This window comes from Cyrtonyx montezumae, unplaced genomic scaffold, assembly GCF_038088225.1.
Source record: "Cyrtonyx montezumae isolate F1298 unplaced genomic scaffold, pur_monq_1.0 scaffold_36, whole genome shotgun sequence".
Taxonomy (NCBI): Eukaryota; Metazoa; Chordata; class Aves; order Galliformes; family Odontophoridae; genus Cyrtonyx; species Cyrtonyx montezumae.
In genome coordinates, this window is record NW_027072041.1 from 1,383,864 (window position 1) to 1,409,415 (window position 25,552).

Here is a 25,552-nt window from a genome sequence, read left to right on the forward strand (position 1 = left end):
AAATTCATGATAAATTCACATCTTAGAACCCTTGACTTGACAAAGTCTAATGCTACTGTTCTATTTCAAAGACTGCCACACATATTATCTTTTCATTCTATTATCTAGTTTAGCTTTAAGAAGAGAAGTTTCTAGGATACAATTTTAAACAATAACAGACACTGGACACAACCTTTGGGCAACTGTTCATCAAATACTGTGAAGTGCTCCAACAAGTTATGCAGTGTTTTATATTGATATGCAAAGTAAGTGAACAGTTGTTAGGGCACTCAAACTCCAGAATTCCCTAACTAAGCACTTCAGCATTAATAAATTGATTGATAGAAAATAAAAATAGAAAGAAAAGTGAACTAAATTCTGGTGCATTTTAAAAGCAACAAAGAAAGTGTAAGAACTGTCTCTGAAATATTGCATAAAACATCTCCAGGTATAAACTTGAAAAAACTTAGGCAAAGAAGATTCACTATAATGATACCTATCAGCAATCTGGATGAAAAGAAAATAAGCAATCATTCAATTACACTTTATAAAGATTCATCATACTCCAAGTCCAAATTCATATCTGCAATAATAATGATATCACAGCCACTTCTAAAATCTTACAGTGCTGAAACTTCAGTGGTCACTTCACCTGTATCTATAGGCAGTGTTTAAACAGATTCCTAAAAATCAGTACGGACTGCTCATTAGTATTTTTTTTTTTTGCTGAAAAGGTATAAGAATTTTTCAAAAGATTGCAAACAATTATTTTCTTCTTATGGGACAGGGAAAAACTTTTCTGCCTTGTTTAGTCCCTAAACGTTCATAAATTTTTCTGGAATACTATTGAAACTGTGTAACTGTAAGATTATGCAACTATTAGTATATTATAAAACAGTTATTTCTTATTTTAAGAACAAATACAATAATTCATTATTATGTAAACTGAAGAAAAAAAAGTATTCAGCTCTCAGACAGGGTTTTCTCTTCAAAAGCAGTTCTTAGAGATGGAGGAAAGAAAACAGACTAGCTTTGTAATGTGTCTGTAAGAGCAATAAAACCTGTGGACAAAAAACAAAAACAAAACAAACAAACAAGCAAAAAACCAGACGCTCTTATTTGTACTCACTTGCTGTGCTTTTTAGTAGCTTTCCTGCGTTCAAATGATACCAAATTAGATGGGAGAAAAGTGACTCAGAGTCATACAGAGCCTAGAATTTGCTGCACTGATTTTTACCCTTAAGCAAACCTAGAATTGTCTCATGGACTTCATCTTTTTGCAGGGGGAGGTAATACTGCATAAGTAAGCGTATCTGGTAAAAGTAAACTCTGCTTCTTCAGTAATTTTTGCTCAACAAAAAATATTTTCTCATTTGATTTCAAAACAAGACAAAATCCCAAAGCAACCTTCTAACATCACAAGCTGCTCCAAAATAATTCTTAGATTTTCTGGTTGACAAGAAACAGTTCAGATGCTGTGAAGCAAAAGTCTCAGATGTTCCAAATTATATGGTCAGGGTACAACTTTCAATTTCTTCCTAGCTAAGATGTCGACAAGTCTTTGAATTAGCAGGAATCAGCACCTGAACATAGCAAGAATCTGCTGGCACTTCCTAGAAGTCTGCCAGTATTTTCTAACATAGCAGAATGAAGCAGCATGTCTTTGTTTATACTCTGTGTAATAATATTGATGAATTTGTAACATCCGGAGAACAACTTCAACGTGTTTTGTTTATTATTAATAACTTGATGAAAGGCATTCTTCTCCTTTGTATCATATCTACACAAAAGGCACCAAGAGGAGCAGGAAAGAGCATCCTGTTTTATACGCGATTCTTATACTTTCCAGTTACGATCATGCCACAGTCACACATGATGATATTAAAACTACGATCAGTAAGAAATGGAGGGAGTTAAATCTATCCAGCTAACAGTTTATGTCGTTGTTTCATACATATCTAAATGTACTGTCCTTGACCTAGAATAATAGTATTGCCTCATCCCATATTTTACAATATTCAGAATTCTATTTTATCTCAGTGTAATACTTTTGGTTATTCCTCCTTTATAAAGTTATTTTTGTAATACTCAAATACATATTTATTTGGAATTTAGAAAGAGGCAGCATAATAAAAAGTATTCTAGAGAAGGAGTTTCACCAAAGGAATTACTTCTGATTTCTTTCAGATTATAGCTATGCATCAGCAAGAAATTATCTAAAACAGTTGCTTACTTATCAAGTTACTGGAATAGGCGAAATGCTCATACCATCTGCATATAAGCAATGCTTTTGCAAAATATACCTTCTTGCTAGAACAAAATTTCCTAGTACTCATCATTTTTAATTGTCAGCGGTTCTAAAGATACCATCAGGAGCCCTCACATAGCTCCAGATTGAATGTACGTATACACATGCGCACTTGTGACTTGAAGCACTAAAGAAAAGGTAATTTAGAAAGATAGGCTGAAATACGGCATAAACTTTTTGGCTGCACTTCTCAGTTTATATGGCTCCTTCCTTCGAGAGTTGCTGACCCTAGGCTAACCCACTGCCAGAGTTAGTCCTCTATCAAACCACTGCCTCAAGAGGAATGCACATCCCTTAAGTTAACCACTGTTCATCAGCAGCTTTCAGCTTTCACAGGTAAGGCCAAAAGGAGACTCCTGCATTTCCCTGCATACAGATAAAAGGAATTAAAAGAGCAGGCTCGTGGTAGTCTAAAATAAACATCCAAATAAACAGAAAGACTTCTTTCCATTTGTCCCAGGGAATTTTATCTGGAAAATAAAACCAAGCAGAGAATCTCATTTCTAATGGAGAAGAATATGCAAGAAGCTATATCCCACTGAGGAAACAGACTCCTTCTCAAAGATTACAGGTTGTAAAACTGCAGTGGGATGACTCTTCGGAGAAATAAGCAGAAACCAAGAACAATTTCCTAATGCATACCATCTCTGGTGAGGACAGATATTGGGGACTAGTCCAGAAGCTGCTGCAGTCAGAGAAGCCTTCCTCACAGACCACGAGGTAGTCAATGCCTGTTGAAATGATTTCCTCCAGAGTCATAAAAGTATTTTAAAGACAGGAAGGTTAATTTAAGAAGAAAATGAGACAGAAAAAAGACTGCTAAGCAAATTTTGAAAACTTTTTATCATGGTCCTTTAAAGGGGACAGCTTTAAAGACACTGAGCCAATGTACTGCCAGATTTTTTTGTTTTGTTTTGTTACAGAAAGCTTAAGACAAATCCTTAAAAGTAAAATGCAGAAAAAGCTCTTTTGCTATTTTCTTCCCCCCAAAAAAGAGAGGAGTTTAAGACAGCAGATCAACATAGAAATGTCTTCTAAGTAAAACTGAATTGTACTTTCTGTCCATGACTCTTTGGAAGGGTAAAAATCTTACTCCGTACAATCAGTGTAAATAGATTAGGGTTATATATACAGAAAATACTGGAAGAGGCCCCGGTAAACTGAGGGAAGGAGTCTGGAATGTAATACAGCAAATAGTTATTCTCATTCTTCACTCCTGAATAACTGTTTAGTATCTTGAGAACCAAACTAGGCTGAAACTTTATCCAACTTTTACATTGTGTAATCCTACTCTGACATCTGAGTAGGGCTGAAATTCTTCGCTTTGTTCCTACAGCATTATGATTCAAGAACATTTGCCTGCAGTGAGGGTAAAATATGCTCTTTTCATGGGGCTGTATATTTATGTGTCAACTGACAGCCTTGGGAGGTGAGAGTAAACCTTGGAGCAGGTGTTTGATCTAGACTATGTGAGAAAACAAAAACCATTACATATGTCTAGGGATAATGCTGCCAAAAGAAAATAAAGCAGAAAGTACTACTTACATTTTGTGAACATTCAAACCATCCAAATGATTTACTAGATTTTTTTATAGGAAGAAAATTGTAAACTTACAGTTTATAAATGATTACAAAGAAACCTGTAGTTTTAATTAACCAGGAAAAGAAAGTATTTGACTATACCTTGTCGTTGAGCTTAGTTCACACATTCACTTCCCCATATATGTTTTTATCATTCTTGTTCCCAAATTCAGTCACTCATAGAATAGATGAAAATTGCAGGAAGTGATATCTGCTGATGCTAAGTAAAGTCTGTCTGATCTACGACCCACGTTCAGGTGCAAGAAAAGATAAAAGCAACTACCACACCCCCATCCAGAATCTGTTCAGATAACAAAAAGTAATCAGTAACATCATTGTCAAGAATGAGTTCTGAGATATATTTCAAATTAATAGTTACTTCAAAAACAAAAATCTATTAGCAGCTAGTGACTAAAATAGTTTCAACATGCAGCACAACCTTTAGCTTGTAAAAGGATGCTAGAAACGAATACCCCAAATTTATATTTTCTCTAGATGTTTTTTCTTTCATTTACTGTAGCATGACGTCTATCTGACGTGAAGTTAACAAAAACAAATTAATGTAAATTATAATCATCAATTCTATTTAGGATTTTTCATTCCCATAAAATGCCACGAGAACTGCTTCATAAACAAAGTTTACCAGCAGCTAATTAAGAAAGGACTCAACTTGAAGGATCATTACACTGGGTTACCACTGTAACCCATATGCCGCTGAGATGCACATAGATTAAGGACTCCATTGCATGAATACTGAGACAGTGTTACTGTCATATCAGTGCTTTTAACCTTATATAAACTCAGAAGTCTCTACGACTTACAGGTTGCTTTTGGTATGAGTAGTATGTTTTCAATAAAATTGCAAACCAATTTCTTAAATTATTTCATTCCGTGAAATATTTGAATTTCAGAGAAACTCTGAGGTGTCCGAATTCACTTTCATGTGATTGTGGTTGAAAAAAGCAAACATAGCAACACTTCTTACCACACTCAGTATATACAATTCATTACAAATTCAAAAAAAGAAATAATTCCCCCCAAAACCAGCAAAACATGTTATTAGTCAGTGTACATATCTTCTGCCTCATTCAGCATGAGAGAGGCAACTAGTTCGTTACAGAGATCATGCTGCTTAGCTCAACATTTGAGTTTTTGGAATTCCAGAACTTTTTAAGAAAGAGGATGAGCATATATAAAGGTTGATTCACAATTTTCATAGTAAAATATTGTTTTGCTGTATTTGAAGGAACTTATTGTCACCACAAAATTCAGTCTTGAAGATCTATATGCTACTGGCAAAGCTGAGATGTACCTGAATTTGAAAATTTTATATTTCCCTTTCAGAATCAGCACCATGAAAGGAAAGCAGAAAAATACCACTGTATGCTGAATTCAGCTATATGTTGAACAAAAGCATAATCCTTGTAGATTCACAAGGTTCTTACTATGAACAGTCAGTAGAGTTGAACAAGATGCATTTAGTACTTCATTTTAATACATACTTTTTATTTTTATGTATTCATCAATTGTCAATGGCAGCAAGTCACAGAGAGCAGTGCCATGAAGTTCAACAAAATAAAATGCTAGACACAGGCACAGACTGTGAGGCAACTGGCTGGAGAGCAGTTTAGCAGCAAGGACATTGGGCTTCTGGTGACAGAAGACTCAGGATGAGCCAGTAGTGTGCCCTGGCTGCCAAGATGGCAAAAACTGCATTTTGAAGCAGCACAGTCAGCCAATATTCTGTATTTGAATTTTCAGTGCTCTACGATCACTGAATACAGTAAATACACTAAATAGAGTAAAATGTTAACAGGAGACTAGAATCATTAGATTTAAATATTTTATATTTAGAAACTTCCTATATGTCATCAATCCTAAAATTCAAGGAAAAAAATGGTTTACAGTTAACATATACATCAGAGAGGTTATACTCTGTGGGTGACAGTTTCTAACACTGACATAGCACAAATGAATTTTGTTCTCCAACGGATGCCCCAATAGGTGGGGGACCTAGCTATCAGTGAAACAAAGATGTAGATGATGCACTCAACAATGAAAATTTGAAAACTAAAACACTCTGATGACCAGACATTTACTGTTTAGCTAAAGAGACTTGTCAAGATTATCAAAACTGCAGTTTTTTAGGTTTGCTGTGGGAAAAAAAAAAAAAAAGGACTAATCAGCTCTAACTTCATCTTTCTTACTGCTACTGTTTCAGAATAGCAAATTTTGCTTAACTTCAGAATCGTCCTCTAACAGCTTGAGAGGACAAGGGGAATCACGAGCTGTAGCTGGTCCCAAGTTAGGTTCTTGCCAACTCACTACAATCTACTAGATACAACCACAAAGAACAAAGACTAGCTGCATTTACTCCAGAAAGTCTAAGAAAACAGAAATCATGTGGCCTTCTTTTCCCAGAGGATTGAATAAGAAACCTTTATTAAATGGCCTCTGTAGAAAATTAAGGGCACTAGCTAGCTTACAGGGATTTCAAATATTTCAAAGATCCAGAGTATATTTCCTAAATGGATAACACGCACAACTACCTGGGCACTCAGAGGAAAGAATGAACACAAAAGGTTCTTCAAACGATGTGGCTTTCTTTTCCACTTGGAACATTTCCTTCTTATTAGAAACTGCATATCACTAACCATATAGACAATCAATTTCAAGTTAATTGTAAGGATAAGGACTTCTCTGACAATTTCTTATGTGAAGAAATGTACCACTGAAAAGAATTCAACATTGCTGGTATCAGTTAGAAGATATCCTACAAAGCAACCAGGAACAGAAGAGGTAGAATTGTAAAGCTGTCATAATAGTTTACTTATATTCCAAAATATCTTTTCAAGGTCTGTACACCAGAGGGCAAAAGGAGAGGGTATCTCTCTACTCTAACAATTAAGTAAATGTAACGTAACATGGAAATGACAAAGTGATTCACACTAGTTAGTCTCCAATCTAGTTGAAGTTAAACTGTGACACTGTAGACATGCTGTACATTAATTTAACCTGAGTTTTAAGAAAATCTAAATAATATAGATACAAAGATTGAGCTGACTAGGAAGAAAATGTCTACAAATATCTGTTAACAGAAATCTACAAAAGCTACGGTAACACTTAGCACTTGATAACAAGAATTGTAAATGAACTATCCCAATTAAGTTTGACAAGGGACTTACCTGGGCCAGAACAATCCCAGGTACTTATACAGACTATAGGAAGAACTCCTGGAGAGCAGTCCTGTGGAGAAAGACTTGGGGGTTCTGGTGGATGAGAAGCTGGACACGAGTCAGCAGTGCATGCTTGCCGCCCAGAGGGCCAACTAAATTCTGGGCTGCATTAATAAAGTAGTGGCCAGCAGGGAGAGGGAGGTGACTACCCCCTTTACTAAGCTCTTGTGAGGCCACATCCGGAGTACTGTGTCCAGGCTTGGGGCACCCAGCACAAGAAAGATGCAGAGCTCTTGGAACTGGTCCAGAAGAGGGCCACAAGGATGATCAGAGGGCTGGAGCACCTCTCCTGTAAGGGAAAGTTGAGGAAAATGGGCGTGCTCAGCTTGCAGAAGAGATGAGTCTGGAGAGGTGTTACTTTGGCCTTCCAGTACTTGAAGGGAGCATATAAACAGGATGGAGAATGACTGTTTACATGGGTTTATAGTGAAAGAACAAGAGGGAATAGTTTTAAACTGAGACAGGGGAGATTTAGACTAGATGTAAAGAGGAAATTTTTCACTCAGAGGGTGGTGAAGCACTGGAACAGGTTGCCCAAAGAGGTTGTGGATGCCCCATCCAAGGCAAGGCTGGATGTGGCTCTGGGCAGCATGGTCTAGTGGTTGGCGACCCTGACCATGGCAGGGGAATTTGAAACTAGGTGATCTATGAGGTCGTTTTCAATCCAGGCCATTCTATGATTCTATGAAGAATTGAAGAACTAGACTACACATACACAAAAGTGTGTGTATTTGCATCTATATATAGATACATATATGCATATAAATATACCTGTGTTTCTGTAAAATGATTTGCATACATTTATTGAAGACACTCCAATTCCAGTTTCCTTATAATGGACTGTATTAATATAAATACTTTTTTCTATAAAAATACAAATAGCTGAAATTTATATATTGTTGATCATGAAGAGGATGTGGGCCATGGCTATGAAATATAAAATTTATTGCAAAGTAGTACAGAGTGTACATAATATTCTTTACTAACCAAAAAGTACAGCATAGTAGTAACAAAGCCACACATTCTGTGTCAACATTCACCAATATATAATTCAGACATTAAGCATTTGCAATTTCATGAAAACAAAAAACTTCACAAATTATCAAAAACATGTGCTAAGGTCCTAAAATCCACATTTCTTAATTTGCATTAGTATCCAACTTGAAAAGGGGACAGTGTTCAATAGCTTACATGGCAGTCAAAGCAATTCCTACCTGTGGTGAAGAAAAGACTTAATAAAAGGTAGGATCAAACAGAAGGCAGTGACAGCAACAAAGTCCTTTTACCAACTTCAAAAAGATTTGGAAATAGGGATTACCAGGACAAGTGACTTTCTAAGCAATTTCATTTTTGTCCTGACTTTTAAAATGATTTCATAACTTATAAATTGATTGTTAATAGTATGCTTATTTCAGAACCTGGGACACACATGAATGAGCATTCCTGCTTCTCCTATACTACTGCTTCCAGAGCAAGATATTCATGAATTAAATACATTTTATGTTATTATTCTATCACTGGAAAGCGTTGAGAAAGAAAGAAGTAAAATGTTTACAGGTAAACCAAAGAAACAAAAAATAATCCTGCTTTCCTAATATTCACCAACCTATTCACAGATTTAAATTACATCTGTTAAAGATAAAAGAGAAATAATAGAAGAAAATCCTCAAGTAGTCTTCTTTAAGTAATGTTTAGTTGGATTTCACTTATGTGCGATCTAAATCAACATTCAGAAGAGCCCATAAAACTGAGTGCATCCACAATAACTGTGAGCTAGCCTGATTTGCCTGCACTGCTTCTAAAATCATGCATTTAAGCTTTTGATGCAGCTTTACAGGATACGTTCTATAACCACAGAGTTCAAGTAAGAACAGTGGTAACATGAAGGGGCACTATGCACAGATCTACAAGTATTCTAACTGTACTATTGACTTTGTCTTTCAGTGCTAGCTTGTTTTAACAAGTTAAAGACTGTCTTCATTAGACACAGACATTTAAGACAGATAAAAAAAAATTACTGAGGAGTATGTCTCCCTCCATACTCAGCTACCTAGCTAAACTGCCAAAAAACACCTGACTCCACGTAACAGGTCCACCTTAATTATCACAGTGGTGTTCTGGCTCTTTACTAAGAACTGGAAAAACTAAAATAACTCATTATGGTTTGAGAATTCTATATTTTGAAGAAGTCATCTATTTCTTAGCACCACATCACCACTATCTTATCAAGACCACTGATCTGCAGTGTATGCAGTGTATGAGGCCTAAGAGTGTTCCTCATAAAATCTGACGGCAAGGAGCTACAGAACAATAGTCCAAATGAATCAGTTTCAAAGCATGCACAATATAGACACAATCTTCATAGCTTTGTGTGAACCTGAGTTTCACATTATTGCTCCTGAGTTAATGCTGTCTATGGTAACTGTGTCAATTAGTGATAGGAGAATTACAAATGCAATTACATGTATGGCAGGAAAATGCACATTCCTACATGAAACTCAAAATAAACAAAAGAAGTATATATGATGATTTTTTGTGATACTTGTAAAATGGCAAAGATGTGACAATTCAGTGACAAAAATAGGCTCATAACTATAGGATAAACTCATATCTAGAGGATGAAAGAACATAGAATACAACAGAGCCACTTCCAATACTGTATTGTAGGTCCTACTGTACTGTCACTCCAAAAGTGATGCCTCTTTCCATGGAAACCATGGTAGACATAAAGCATAAAATAACACTAGCTATTAGAGGATATTCTCAGCTACAAGACACTATTTCTCAGTGTGGGTATTTCTCATCACAATTAGCTATGCATTTTTGCCAGTGATGAATAAAAGCTTGTACGCTACACCTATTAATATCTGCATCAGTAGAGGTAAACCACTGTTGCTGTCACTACTGCTGAAATGTACCACCTACCACCTCACTGTGCACTAATCCACTGTCTGGTCTTCATAACTTTTGAGCAACCATTCATGAATGTCAGGGGGTACACATTTTTATCACAGAATCATGTGAGTTGAAAGAGACCTTTAAAGATCATCTCGTCCTACATCTCAGCAATGAACGGGGACATCTAAAGCTAGGTCAGGCTACTCAAAACCCCAATCAACATGAGCCTGAACATCTCCATGGATGGAGTATCCATCACCACCTGTTTGGGGGAATTCAGTGACACACCCTTGCTTCACATGCACTTCCATGTCAGATGACATTTTGTCAGACTGACCCTCTGCTACCATTTGTTGCACAGCAACAAATAAGAAAGGAATATTGGTGGGAAGGTTCAAACTACTGCCATACCACCAACATCCCTGACACTGTGGGTCAATGTAAAAAAAAAAAAAACAGAAGGCATTTCATTTGGAGCAGTGCTCATAATATTCTGAAATAGCTCAAGAGCTTCACAAGAACTTACTACAAAACAATTTGCTGCTGTTGAAATTCTGTGACAGCAGCCTTCATGATATCTTCACAAAATCTGTTTGTATTGTGACCCACTGGGAAAACACATTTTCTTTAATGCTGACAAAAACAAAGTATGAATAGAAGTTTCCACAATGTCTTGATTCTTAAACCACACATAACAAAAAAATCAACTTAACTTATGGAAAGTGTTAAACAGCAGCAAAGGGCTAATTATACCATACTAACTTCCTTTTGTCTGGTATAAAAGGACATTTTCTTACTTTGCCTGGTTGAGTATAATCGCCTATGAATTACGAGATCAAAGCAGCAAACTGTATGTTTTCTAAAGTAAGAGTTTCCTTCACCAAGTTTTACACTTACTACAGCTAAAAGAGCTGTGTGAAGGGATCAGCACTAAACCCAAAGGACAGGCTGTGCACAGCAAGAAAGAGAGCAACTCCCTCGTGCTTTCTTCAGGTCACTACCAAGGACCATGTTAGCAGATCCACACCAGACCCTTAACAGGCAGCTCTGCTGCTACCAGTAATTAGCTTGGACAGCTCTGGCTCCAGGAGTAGCAGCAAGGCTACACCATAATGAGCTCAGCTGGGATTAGCAGGACAGGGCAGGGAACCAAGAGAGCTGAGGCATTCTGCATTGCGTATGTATCACAGAGATCAAACAAGGATGGCTGGCTAGGTTATCCCCTCACCACCTCATTCCAAAAATGAAGCACGGCAGTGTGTAAAATACAGGCTAATGAAGAGCGACACCTCCAACAGATGAGAGCCACATTAATTAACACAATCCCTAGATCATGGAATACAGTTTCTGTTAGTGCTAGCAAACTTGTAACTTGTCACTGATTTAAGAGGGAGAAAAGAGCTGATGTTTTCCTTTCTGCTTTTGGCAGAAGATGGTTTTATCTTGGAATTTTACAAGGAATTCCTTTCATGTGGCCTGCAAGGCACAACCTTCAGAAAAAAACAGCAGCATGGTTCTTAATGTAAACACCACTTAAGAAGCAAACTCACTTTTCAATCAATAGCTTTTTGTGTTCTCTTTTGAAAAAAGCCAGTTCACTCCTCACAGCAGCAGAATCCTCCTGACAAAGCTGGCAGGCGTCTGCTCGCTGGTATCTGCCTTTACTGCTTGCAGTCCTGTTTGTGAGTGAAAAGAGGTTGTTTGGTTTTAAATAACTGCATGCTTTAGGACTACCATAATAAAAATAAAAAATAAAAAAAGCAACAAAAAAACATCCTTGCATTCACAGCATACTGATTCTTAACTGTGGCATCTATTGAATACAAATCTTGATGGATGAATGGAGGCATACATTCTGTGAAGCGTGACACCTTAAATGTATTATAAAAAAGTTCATTAAGTAGTTTGAGACAGGACCCTTAGTTGTATGGCAGCAATGCACTCAATTGATATCAGTATCATTTGGGCTTATTCTGTCAGCATTCTTTACAACACTAATAGGTGAAAGCAAAAAGTGAAACCAACACCAATCTCTTGCAGAAAAAATAGGAGACACCAGCTCCTCAAATGCCCCTGAAAACCAGTGCAGAAGCTGTGTTAATACCCTAAGTCAGTTGCTGATCTATTGTCTAATTAAAAATAAGAAATAAACCATACCGTATTTAGAAGAAAAAGATAAAGAATATTTTAAATATTCATTAATTTCAAAGTCTTCTGCAATATGAATTTCTATTGGGCACGGAAATAAATTCTCAGAGAATGTCATAACCTCATAAGGTCCCATCATCTTTGCAATCACCTATGTCCATGGAAGTTGTATGTATACTGACATGTATATTAGGTCCCGTCAGCTGCCATATAGATAACAAACTCCAGTCTATGACGAATCAGAAAGAATGGGGTTCTCCATCACAGAGAGGATCATTAAGTACCACATAAATACTTGATTCTGATTCCTTAACGCACAGCTTACATTACACCAGCAATATAAAGCTTTTTGAGATGTCAAAATGATAACATAAGGTATAACAATTGACAGACTGCTTGTATTTGTCTCTTGGCTACTCTCTCTTGTCAGCATATTAAAAATAATATTAGTAATAATAAAATCCCTTTCAATATCATCATACTTCATGTAATTCTATTTTGATTATAAAAACTAGAAAACAAACCTAATTCTTAGCTCAACTTAACTATAGACTTAAAAGGTCAGATTAATGAGTAGTTTGTAATATCACATTCCATATCTACTTTTCCAGATACACTCCTGTCAGAACACAACCTGATCTCATTTATTTTAAACAGAAACAGGAGTTGCTCTTCTCTCTCCTTTTTTAGTTTGCCTTTTTTTTTCTGTTTTTTTTCCTTTCTCATTTTTCTTTACCATTTATTTCTACCTAAACAAGACCTTTCTTTTATAAATAAAAAAATCTTTTAGTTATTTGTGCCTTTATATTTCAAAAGAATCCTCCTGTGTTACCAATGCATGTAGTAGATTTGTATCTTACTTTATTTTCATCCAGATATACTTTAAAAGTCTGTCTCGAGCTGAATCGGGGTTGCACTAATTAAGGAAAGAATTATTTCTAGTAAAATATGTGTTCACAAAACTGTAGGTGCTTGCTGAAGTCCTACTAAAGGAACTAGGACACCAGGATTCCCTTGAACTAGTGCCCAAAATCTGTACTCAGAAGTGTTTAAGAATTGAAGTGACAGAAATGACTTCATTGTTTCAAATGCAACTCTTTACCAATAATACTAACTCTATGCTAAGGTCTTCCAAAAACAAACTTCTTCAAAAAATTTTGTCTGTTCTGTACAGAATTTAATGGTTAATTACACATAGAATATTCACTATTTAAATTCTGATGTGCTAGTTTTAACTTTCTTTTTTATCCTCTCATAAAGATATGTTACTGCAAAATTTCTATAAAATGATCAGAAATATTTGATTTTGTCATTAAACACTTGAAAAAAATCCTGCTCTTCACACGCATACTCTATTTTCTCTGTTAAAAGGGATATTTTAGGATTATCTTCAGTTAATGTTTGAATCACTAAATGTTTCATACAGAGGCTATTATTTTTTTATTGTTTAATGAAAAAAAAATTTTTAAAACTGTTCGAAACATAAGGAGCAATTGTTCCATTATAGAAGATTCAAAACATACACAGTCAACAAATTAATCAGCTGGGGAATTAGACAAGCCTAATAAGCAGCCTTAGCAGACCTCTGTCCAGTACTGACTCAGAATGAGATCCTAAATAAAATACGTCAAGGTGTCAGCTCAACACATTTTACTCTTGGTTATAACTGAAATTATATAGAGGTATGCCATGTATTATGCTTTAACAAAGACTAGATTACCACATATCAGCTTCTTGCTTGAAATCAAATTCTGTTTGAATGCCTACATAATAATTTTGTTCAGATTTCTAGTGTAAGGGAAATGTTTTTAATGAGCTATGTAACTTACCTGCTACCATCCTCTTCCCACTGCTTTAATTGCTCTTTTAGTGCTCTGTAGTTGGTCTGTAACATCTGCAGCCTTTCTTTGCGTTTTTCATGGGCTGCTCTTAGCTCATCAGTTTCTTCAGTCTAAATAGCACCAAAAAGAAACAAAGTCAGTTTGGCAAAATGCAAGAGAATTTCGGAGATCTAAAAATTTCTACTTACTTAGCTGTTAAAAGCCTAAGAAATCTAAACTTAAATACAAGGAACAACAGATTCTGAGGTCAAATAAAGATTCACTATTTTTTAATGTTAATTTAAGAAAATTTGGCAAAACTTTTTTAGCATGTTGCTTAGAAACTGTAGAAAATTTACTATCAAAATATCAGTGTTCATCTTGTGAATGTATCAGCATAACATACCCAAAAATACACAGACTGAAAAAAGATAGTTGGCTCTGTCTTTCCCTCTGAATGACTTTTCTTTCTATTTTGAAAAGTAATCTTTGCATTTTTGAGGAAAAGTACTGGCTGCACTTAAATCCACTTTAGAAAAACAAAAAAAAAAAACCCTCCATAATTTCAATGATATCAGGGTTTCCTCAAAAAATATTTTTTTTATGTGAATAGATATGAACCTATGAACCTGCAAAACCCAGAATTTGGTCAATAGCTACACAACAAAAAAGGAAGATAAACAAAACTGACAATAATTTTATTAATAAAAAACTTATTTCATAGAGAATGAAAAAATAAGATGTGCCTTGACTCATACAAAGGCATAGCATCATGAAAGTTGGAAACAATAACTTAAAAATCATTAAAAAACATGTTTCCATAAGTGACAATACTGTGCTCTGAAACCCACCCCCCCAAAAAAGTAAAATAAAATTAAGAAAAGCAAGGACATTCTGTAGTGTGAAGAAAGTTGAATACTGGCCTGGAGTAGTAAAGAATTTACCAGACAGCATCCAGGAAGATCTGTGCTCACTGCTGCATTTTCTATTGAGCAAGTACTCAGCTTGTACATTGACTACAGAATAAGCTCCTTAAGGTCTGCGTACATCACAATACTTTATTTGTATGCATTATATGCATTCTTATATATATTATATTCAAGGAAGGCTATCAGTATTATCCAGTAAATAAGAGGGTCTGACAGTCAGAGCCCACATGCAATAAGAAGTAAGTTTAATATAAAAAAATGGAAAGGGTTTCCAAGGAAGTGCTAACTACAAGATACTTAGACTAAATATAGCTTCTGAAATATAGCCCAGTTTTCATGACACATGAAAGAGCTGAAAAAACATTAGCTGAAACAAATCAGCTGAAATTTCATATGCTACCACTTATGAAATGAGATTGTTTGATATCACTAGTGAAAATCAATCAAGTTTGGTAAAACAGTGCAAAGTTGTATCTTCAGTATAAAGCCTATTCAGTATAAAGACCGTAATTATAAAATATAAAGAAGTTTATTAGTGTCATTGCATTTTCAAAGGTGTAACTAAGAGCAGACCACGGCCTGTTCATTTCATAAATCGAAATGTTTCATTGTTTTACCTGTTTTATTATCCTTTCCCTTACAGTTATTTCCTCAATTGCTCTGCTCTTGCCGAGGAAGAAATTAGACAAGTAATTGTCCTAATCAATCTGATTTATTAAAGTATTAATCGCTTTAGAACTTTATATTTACTCTGTTATTTCCATAAGCTCAGTTAGTTCAATCTCTAATTTAATTATATTATATAATAATTAAGCTGTCTTGTTAGTTTTTCTATGTAGTGAGTAACCATCTTCAGCAGCGGATCTCCACATTATTCTCCATCTCTCCACAGCCATGCTGTAATACACCATGTCACACACTGATAGGTAAAGTCCAATCTGCAAGGGGAAGTAGTCAACCACCAATGAAAGTCATCCTGTTATAATGACAACTAAGTTTAACAGTGTTCCTTCTCTCTCACATAATCATGTATTAAGTTTCCCTTAAAGACTAGTTTATATATTTTGCTATAATACTCTGCAGAACTTTTGAACTTTAGTCTACAAGACGGAGAAAAATATAAGTGAAGTTCTCTTGCTGCTTTTGGTGACTTTCCCTGAAAAGTCAGAGCTATTTTTTCTGGATTATTCCAGAGATCACAGTTTCCAACAACCAAACTCCTACTCCTTCAAGGCAAAGGTATACTTAGTGGGCAACAGCTTAAGTACCAACTTGACAATATGTCACTCAAAATCCATCAAACAATCTTATTAGCTTTGACATTGTCTTTCCCAAAGAAGACTGAAATTAAGGATGCTCTGTTATGTTTCAGTATGTCCTGGTGCGCAGAAATGAAGCAGATTCTGTATCAAAACTATGGACACTGAAGTTATAAGAACTTACACAATTGTTCTGTCTGTATTACTACTAAGTACAGTAGGAGTTAAAGTTCCCTGGCTAGAACTGAGATGATGAGAAATGGAAAATCCCAGTATGAACCCTTGCTTTTTTCTGCTTCTTTTTAATACCCACTGGAACATCAATTGTAAATAAGGCCATTCAAATCTTTTTCTTTCTTTTTCTTTTTTTAGGAGGCTAATATACAGAAAATATACAGTACCAATAAAATTATTTTTATGTTATTCTAGCATTACTTGTCACCATGCTGGCATGGCCTTACTGAATTCTGTGTGTAGTGACACAAGATATCTCAATACAGTGACCTGTGCCTCTGCAGCTTTTTCAGTCAATTAAATAATGTTACAGAACAAGTGAACCAACTTGGCTAGACAAATTAAAGGAGCTCTTATTGTCAGTTTCATGGGTAAGTATATGATTTAGCCTTTAAGAACTTCATGGATTTGAGAAATGATGAGATCCCATACTTGCAATACAAGTACACTGCTCTGAAAGTAATGCCTCCACTTCATTTCCATGAAAACTACAACAGATACAAGAAGTGGAGTAATATAGTTTGAGAGAGCAAATTCTCAGCTGCAAGACACTGTTTTGCAACATATGCACCAGTATGAATTCTTGCCAGCAATGAACAAGAGCCTGCATGGCACACTCTTAAAAATATGTATGGTGACCTTCAATGCGTCCTGCATGAAAGCATGTCACTGCTGCTATTGCTGGAACACATTACCCACCGCCACACTGTGTTCACATCCACTGTTCGGTCTCCAGAAATGTTCAGTAAGTGTCAATGAATGCCAGTGGGTGCCATTTTTTTCCACATGGAGAAATTCAGTGACGCAACATTGCCTCAGATGCCCTTCTATGTCAGATACCATTCTGACAAGAGTACCCCACTTCTGCCATCTGTCCCCCAACAACAAAATATAACACTGGTGGGAAGGTTCATCCTCTAATGCCAGAACACCAGCATCTGCCTCAACAGAATAACGCAGGAGGCATTCCTGTCAGAGCAGCCCTTGTATAGGTTGCATATTCCTAAGTTATGCATCAGGAATAAACAAAAAAAAAAATGGGAAAGGCAGTAAGGCAAGAATTGTATCTGATCGGTGTCATGAAGTTAGGAACAGAGAATAACAATATCTTCTCTTCTATATTTGCTAAGAAAATCAGAGTGTTTCTTTCAACTTCCCTTTCCAGAAGAAAATCCCAAGCAGAGTGAAACTTTGTATTAGTTAGAATAATCATATACACTGATGTTTTATCTTTCGCAGCAGAGGGTGGAGCAACACAGTGCTAGAATCATCAGGCCACCGTGGATTAAAAAACACAGTGCCTGTCAAAGGCACACTCTCAGGTACAGCTGACAGGAGGAAGGCAAAGGGACGAGGCTGGACTCTTCTCAGCAGTGTGTGGTGATATGATGAGGGGAAATGGCCACAAACTGAAGCATAGGAAGTTCCACACAAATGTGCGTGGGAACTTCTTCCCAGTGCAGTGACGGAGCAGTGGCACAGCTGCACAGAGAGGTGGTGGAGTCTCCTTCTCTGGAGACGTTCCAGACCCGCCTGGACGCCTACCTGTGCAACCTGGGCTAGGGAGCTGCTGTGGCAGGGGGTTGGACTCCATGATCTATAGAGGTCCCTTCCAGCCCCTGCAGTTCTGTGATTCTGTGATAGGACCTGCCTCTCTCCCAACAGAGAGAAATTACAAAATGAATCTTCCAAGTCCGAAGGAACTAAGAGCAAGACAGACTGTAAGAGCTACTTAAATCCAAATCATCTTTCCTAAACACATAGTGTTTGCGTGTTTAAGATTATTGGTTATATTCTCTCAAGTATACAGCATGACAAACCTCCACTTGTGCTAAAATACAACTCCTAAATTGACCTATCACATAGCAGTACAAGAAGGGAACTCAAGAATATGCCTTGCAAGACTCCATGAATTTTACACTTGACAGTTATCCAAGTAGGTTCAATACAGCCACAGTGTACCACTTTAAGGTACATTACTCAAAGTATCTCTCATGCCTCTGATCAACATGACCAGAAATTAAAAAATAAAACAAATTAAAAAAAGGAATAGAAGGAGAAAATGAATTGCAAACAATTGTGGATGTTCATGAAAATATGACTGAGTTTGGGTTTTTTTGTTTAATGATTTGAGAGGCATTGAGAAGTGGAACAAGAAACCAATAGGTCATTTTAAATGTTTCTGCTTTTTTTCTTCAGGAAAAGCAAACAAACAAATAAACAAATGAAAGCCTAGAAAATTGGCAATTGTAATATATGCTCAGTGAAGCTTTTCTACCAACTATGTTTTTTTATTTTTATTTCTCTGTACAGTATCTGTTTGAACAACCTCTTCTGAGGCGTAACTTTTAAGAGTACAAGGGGTAATATCTGTTCCAAGTAATTGACTTCAGAATTTAAAATACTAGCTTAACTGTACAATAAAATATTTTCTTTATACTTTGTGCTTCATTTTACTTCTATATGAATAATTGGATTTCCTGGAATGTTTATTCTCAGAAACAAAATTTGAAAATGAATTTAAAAACCATGTATTCTTGAAAAAATAGCTAGAAATTTAGGCTGTCATAGGACTTCAGGAATATCAACACAAGATTCTTTGCAGTAAAGAAAAAAAGACATACTAATGGAGAATATGCTCTTATGCTAAAAATCTTAAAACCATATGTGCATTTTACAGTTTCTAAATGCTTGCTTATTTTGGTACATCTTTGTCTCTGCAAGCTTGTAACTAGAGTATGTCTTATTTTAGTAGGGGCTTTTTTATTTTATTTTAATTTTTTTTACATTCACCTTTAGCTTTAGGGTCTCTAAGTTTTCAATCTTCCTTTCAGCTATTTTGAGCTTCCTTACCTCCTCTGACTTTCTAAAAGAGCTCTTCGGGGACAGAGACCTTGAACGTTTCACAGGTGGTTCCTGGAGAATAAAACAAGGACATGGTTGAACTAGTTGGAACACCGGATTATAAAAGACATGCAGAATTAAAGAAGAAGTAATTTTGAATACTAATAATGAATTATAAAAAAAAAATCTGCATGGAATACCAGAGAAATAACAAGCAGAATTACCACAGCGCTACCACTAAAGGTTTCTCTGTGACTCGTTAATGAGAATATTCATTTACATTTACATTGTTTCTTTCAGAATAATGATGTCCCATTAGGGAAGACTAAAGGGTTATAGACTCAGAAATGCAAGAAATCTCATTACAAAGGAGGGGATAGAGGCTGGTCTAATTGCTCTATAAGGGTCCAAGGTTACACTTGATAGGACAACCAGAAACAAGAGGGAAAGGATTTTTTTCCCTTTGAAATAGTTTAACACACTGTGAAGTTGAAGGAACAATATGCTTGAGGAATATAAATACAACAGACAGTAGATCTTACACCATAATGACCATATGGTCATTAACTATAATGTGACTAACTAGAGACAAGAATATGTGTTTATATTATGTACAGCTTCATATAGCAATCTGGAGAAAGAATATGTGAAAGTAACGCTTAAACTGGGCAGCTTTCTTGATCATTCTATGACATAAGTCCTACCAGCAAAGAAAGACAAACCTCATAAAATAAGACTTTCTGATTTTCAGAATAACTGGTTAAGGACAGAGAAAGATTAATATACAACTAACAGCTCTAAGATAAAATACCATTATAAACATAAATAAAGTAAAACAATAACATTAATAGTAATTACTGATGTTGCATGCTTCCATTTTCACTGTAAAATAACTGATTTAGAGCAATAGCAATTAAGATTAAAGTCAATACTACAGATGTCAACCCTTCTATTATTCTCATGCATTAAAGATAATATTAATTAGGAACTGGTGTTCTTTCGTCTTTTCTCCTTTGACCATCACTTATCAGTATTAAGCATTTACAAGACATTGTATATCACATTTGTGTCTTGAATTGCATGGGTTTTCAAACAAGATAAAATAAAAATGTCACGAACCAACAAAAAATTAAAATCATACATCTTTAATAACTCAAATATTGCCAAAGTGTTTTTTTTCATTTAGTTTTGGTTTCTGTTGCTTCTGAAATGACCATGAATGAGCAGAAAATAAATAAATAAATACAATGTTTGGAAAGAAATTTTGTATAGTGTACAAACTGAATATCAAAAGGTTATACTTCACTTATTCTTCTCAGTTATTTTATATAGCAAGAGAAACCAGAAAGAATTTTTGATGAACATTTACAACAGTATTTCCAAATTCATGGTTTTATATTGTCAGTATAACACTGTACTGACTAAAAGTAGGTCTCCTTGAAACAGCAAGACTACTACTTTTTTTCCTAATATGCTGGTAGAAATATTCAAAAGTTCCCTTCCACTAATAACTGCTGGTATTAGTCAGCAATGCTTTCAACATTGCACCGAGTAAGATCAATCCCTTTGAGGTGTCTGAAGCACAACATTTCAACGTCAACATACAAAAATTCAACTGACCTTTGAAGTCCCAAATTTTCTGAATAAAGCCAATGCCTTAATAAAACTACCCAACTCCAAGTCACTGCATATTCATAATAACTTCCTAAAAAATAAAGTGCATCATTTTTGAAGAAATGGTAAATTAAATCCTAGATAAACTTTACATTTGTATAAAGGTGACTTGAAAAATACATGATTTTTCTAAAATCAGGAATAAATGGTCAAAGTGTTGCATCCATTGTCAAAGATGAAGACAACAAAGGAAAAGATGTGGACCAGTCATCATCAAAGGATGATTGGAGAGAAGGAGATGTGTCTTGGCTTTGCAGCTGCACATAGCCAGTCCAAAGGCAATCTTTGCTCAGAAGAAGGCAATTTAATTTCCCTACGAAGACAGAAAAAACTGTGTAGTAAAGTACACTGAAATCTGATTGCCTGAGGCTGCTGCAAAACTCAATTTGGAAGATGGCATCTGTAATTCTCTTATCACAATTGAAAACTTTGCTGCTACCATCAAGACTAGGCATGTAATATTTAATTCCATCTTGAAACACTATAGTAAATTTAGACATCTATATTAGAAATATACCCAGATTTTAGTGTTAAATATTTTCTAAATGTCCAGGAGTATCAAAATGTCCTGTTTTATGAGCAAAGAACAGTAATTCAAGACAGTCAAAGGCACCAACAGAAAACTTTCCATCAAATGCAAAGTGTCTCTTTTTAAACAATTTCCTGTTACCAACCTGTACCATCACGGTGGGGAAAGCACAGGGAAAAGCATGATTTTGAATTTAACAAATTACATGTTCAAGTAATAAGACAAGCCAAATAAATAAATAAATAACAAAACAAAACTAACAAAAAGCCACAACAATAAAAAATACCAGGAAAGTTCAGCAAGGAATGTTTCGGATAACTTTTCTGAAACATACAGATCAGATCAATGTCTGCTGCCAAGATACAACACTGAAGGCACTGGGCAGAAATTTTAATGCATTTCATCAATTGAAAAAATGAGAAACAGTGTTGAAGGTGAGCCACAGGCTGACAGAACACAAGATGCAGTGTTTTTTTAGAAGAAAAAGTACGGCAAATTCTTGGTTCACGATGTTTCAACAGGAACATGAGTTAATTCCTGCGTTTTGAGAGATCTACTGAATCTTGAAATTACATAAATTCTAAGAAGAGTGCTATAGAACATGTATCAGTACAAAATAATTAAAAACTCCCATGCATCATACACATTTTAGACCAGAAAAAGCAAACTGACAAGGGCGGTGTTAGTGAATCAGCCAGTAAGAATATGGATGACAGATTAATATGGTTGCAGATAACAGAGCTCACAAACTTATAATTTTAGCTCTAGAAAGATCAAGCAACTGACCTTTATAGAAAACAGTAAGTCACTATAGCAGTTTTCACAGAAACTGGACAGTATGGGTTAGTTGCCACCATGTATGCACTTAGCAGCATAAAAAAAACCCCAACATTCATGTTCAGCAAAGCTCTGTAGCCACTGTATCATCTGTGTTGCAAAGTGGTTTTTATCACGCTGTACCACTGCAGGCATGGGATTTGGATTTCTGTAGTTCCCAATGACACATATCATGTGCCCATGCATATGTATCCATGCATTTTGCAGAACCAAAGAAGTTGAGGAATATGGTTGCATGGCTCCACATCTCTATCACAATAGCAACAGGTTTCTGTTTTACCCCAAGGGCCTTCTTTTTAAGATTTTTCCAATTATCTGTAATGGAAAGATTCCATAGCAGTGGAACATCAGCAAACATAGCAATACACGCTTGTATTTTCAAGGTATATTCTGTGATCCTGAAGCCATAATGTTTCTAAAACTTATCATGCCTAAATCAAAGGCTTTTTAGTTTGTCAATTTATTTCCCTATATTTTAAACAGGGATTGTGTAAACAAATGAAAAGTTGTACATATAAAAATTCAAATTGTATTGAAAAGAGCGCATCTGGATCTACATATAAAACCGGGAAAATACAACTGGATTTTAATGTTGTTATTTAGCCTCACTTAAGACTGTAATTGATTGCTTTGTCAGGAATATACCAGTTTGTGGTATATATACATATACACTTCTCCTCCATTGCTTCCTGGGCTCTGCTTCACTGAGAGCTGGAGCTCTCCCTGTTTCTCTCTACCTTTGGATGAGCAGCACGGAGAGGAAGGCATGCAGGACTGTGGTCAGTCCTAGCAGCTCCTCAGTCTTGCTCAGATATTTACCTACCTCCTGCATGGGGTCTTGATGGGACACAGCGACAGAGATGAAAAACTGCTCCAGTGTGAGATCCATCATGGGATGCATTGTGCATATCTGCTCCACAGTAGCCATTTCAATGGGATACAGAGGAATTCTGCTCTGGTGCCCGAAGCACCTCCTCCCTCTCTTTCAATAAGGTTGGTGTTCACTGAACTATTTCTCACCCTTTGTTTTCAATTCTCCCTGCCCAGGCAGAGTCCCATTTAGACAAGCCTTGGCTGCAGGGTCCAGCCGTGCTCTGTGGATTGGCTGTTGGGGGAGGCTGGAAGAGGTCATGTTCGGCATCGGGCAGCCCCAGCCTTGCCTCACAGGGGCTCTTGCAGCCCCTTGCCAGCACTGGGGAGTGTAGAAGGAAAGTCAAGCATAGTACTGAACGGTAATAAATCCAACATACTCTGAGCTCCTAGGAGATCACACTATCTATCAGTACTAAAAAGGAGTTTACAAACAGGAGGAAGAATGACTGTAAAAGTCTGATAATGAAAAGACAAGGATAAATGGTTGCAAACTTAAAGAAGGGAGATCAGGTTTAGAAGTTAGGAGGAAATTCTTTACACAGAGGGTGGTGAGACAATGGAACAGTTTGCCTAGAGAAGCTGTGGGTGCCCCATCTCTGGAGGCATTCAAGACCAGGTTGGATGGGGCCCTGGTCTTTGAGGTCCCTATCAAACCATGTCATTCTATGATTCTACAGAGATTCTATTCCCAGCAACAAGAAGATTTCTTTAAAATATCCTCATGAGGTAAGGCAACTATGTCAAAACCTATGATAACCATTGTTTCTTGTTGGGCTATAAAACAAATGCTCTAAAGTGTATGCTTTTGACAAAATAACATAGAGTGGAGGCTGGTAAGACAGAACAAACCATATAGTTGTATAAGCAAAAAATATGAAATAATGAGAACGACTTGAGTTTTCCAAGACAGCAGAACTTGATGGTTCACTCCTGCAGACTAGTTACACCACACAGAAGATGCTCCGATTTGCTTCCATGCTCTGGAAACCTATTTCAAGTTTTCCGTATTATACACAGTCACAATCAAAAATTTACTTTGGAAAGGAACTGAGCACACACACACAAACATAACAACATAGGCTCATTGCATAAATCAAATTAAGTCACAATTATTTACTGATCAATTTAATTAGCTACTGTTTGAAGATGTTACTGTTACCTAGTACCTAAATTAATGATAGGTTATCACCAAAGGGGCAGTCAAGCATTAATAGATAAAAAATGCTATGTCATGTTATAAAAATGAATTTGGAAAGGAAGACTGTTACACTTATAAGAGCATAACAGTTTATATTTCTCTCATTTCCCTTTTAGGAAAAAGTGGTCATTCGGATAAACAACAAAATACTAGATAAATATTCATTTTAACAAACCTACAAAGAATTGAGCCTCCAAATATTTCATTTAATTAAGAATCCCTTATTCAGTATTTAATAAGGTAAAACTTTCTACTCCCAACAGCTACTTTAACAAGTCTTTGGCAGATAACACAAAAACCATTCAAACAAGCTTCCAGAATTATAAGCAGTATCAACAGATCTTACAATTACGATTATCTGGACACTTGAGCAAAAATATTTGGCATTACCAGTGTTATTTAGATACAAATACACTAGACAAAAAACTACCCTACCTCATGCTTTCTTCCAGTCCTTACATTGCTGGTTTTCAGAATATGTGTAGTGTACAGATTGTGCTCTACCAGGTTAAGACTTGCTTTTTTTAATTTTTCCTTTAAAAGCTCAATTTCAGATTTTTGCATGGTGATAAGACACTCCAGCTCTCCTAAAGAAGGCTGCTGAAATTCCTAGAAGATGGTAGAATAATTATGTTATATTAGTAACAATGAAATCAGAAGCACAGTATACCACATAGATAAAACTGCCCAGAGAAATGTAACATTACCAATACTACAAGGAAATATGTGAGACCTGTAAATAATTCTGCCTTTGAAGATGCATTCTAAATTCAAAACAAACAAACAAACAAAAAAAAACCCAAACAAAACAGATCCTTCAGTGTTAATGAAAGAGTTCAAAACAACAAAACCATGTTTTCCAAATCCAAATTTGGTCTTAAAAATGGTTGATTTATAAAAAACACTTCTTCTGCAGGAACTTGTTCCATTATGGTGTTGTACCTGAAAATGCAGTTACAATTTCCTGACAATGCTTTAACTCCTAGACTTGTTTCTGATGAAATGTCCACTTAAGAGGTATCAATGGACTATTCAATGGGGAAAAAAAATCTTAGTTCTGTGAGGATATTGTTAGTCAGAAAGTGCTTTGGAAATGCACATTTTTAAGTAAATCTACAGCCATAATGCCCATGTACTAAGACAGCACTAGTGTTGTAGTCAAACTCAAGACTTAAAATGGTAATCCTAGATCTCAGTGTTATTCA

General features: G+C 35.8%; 1 protein-coding gene across 1 annotated transcript in view; it reads right to left on the minus strand.

The window, feature by feature from the left end:
• Positions 1-25,552, minus strand: part of CNTLN (centlein) — a 194,148-nt gene that overhangs the window by 81,035 nt on the left and 87,561 nt on the right. The window contains exons 9-12 of the mRNA XM_065745640.1: positions 24,783-24,956; positions 19,246-19,308; positions 13,980-14,101; positions 11,553-11,678 (exon numbers count right to left, since the gene is read on the minus strand). Of these exons, the coding sequence (XP_065601712.1) occupies positions 11,553-11,678; positions 13,980-14,101; positions 19,246-19,308; positions 24,783-24,956 (485 nt within the window). The remainder of the gene's footprint in view (positions 1-11,552; positions 11,679-13,979; positions 14,102-19,245; positions 19,309-24,782; positions 24,957-25,552) is intronic.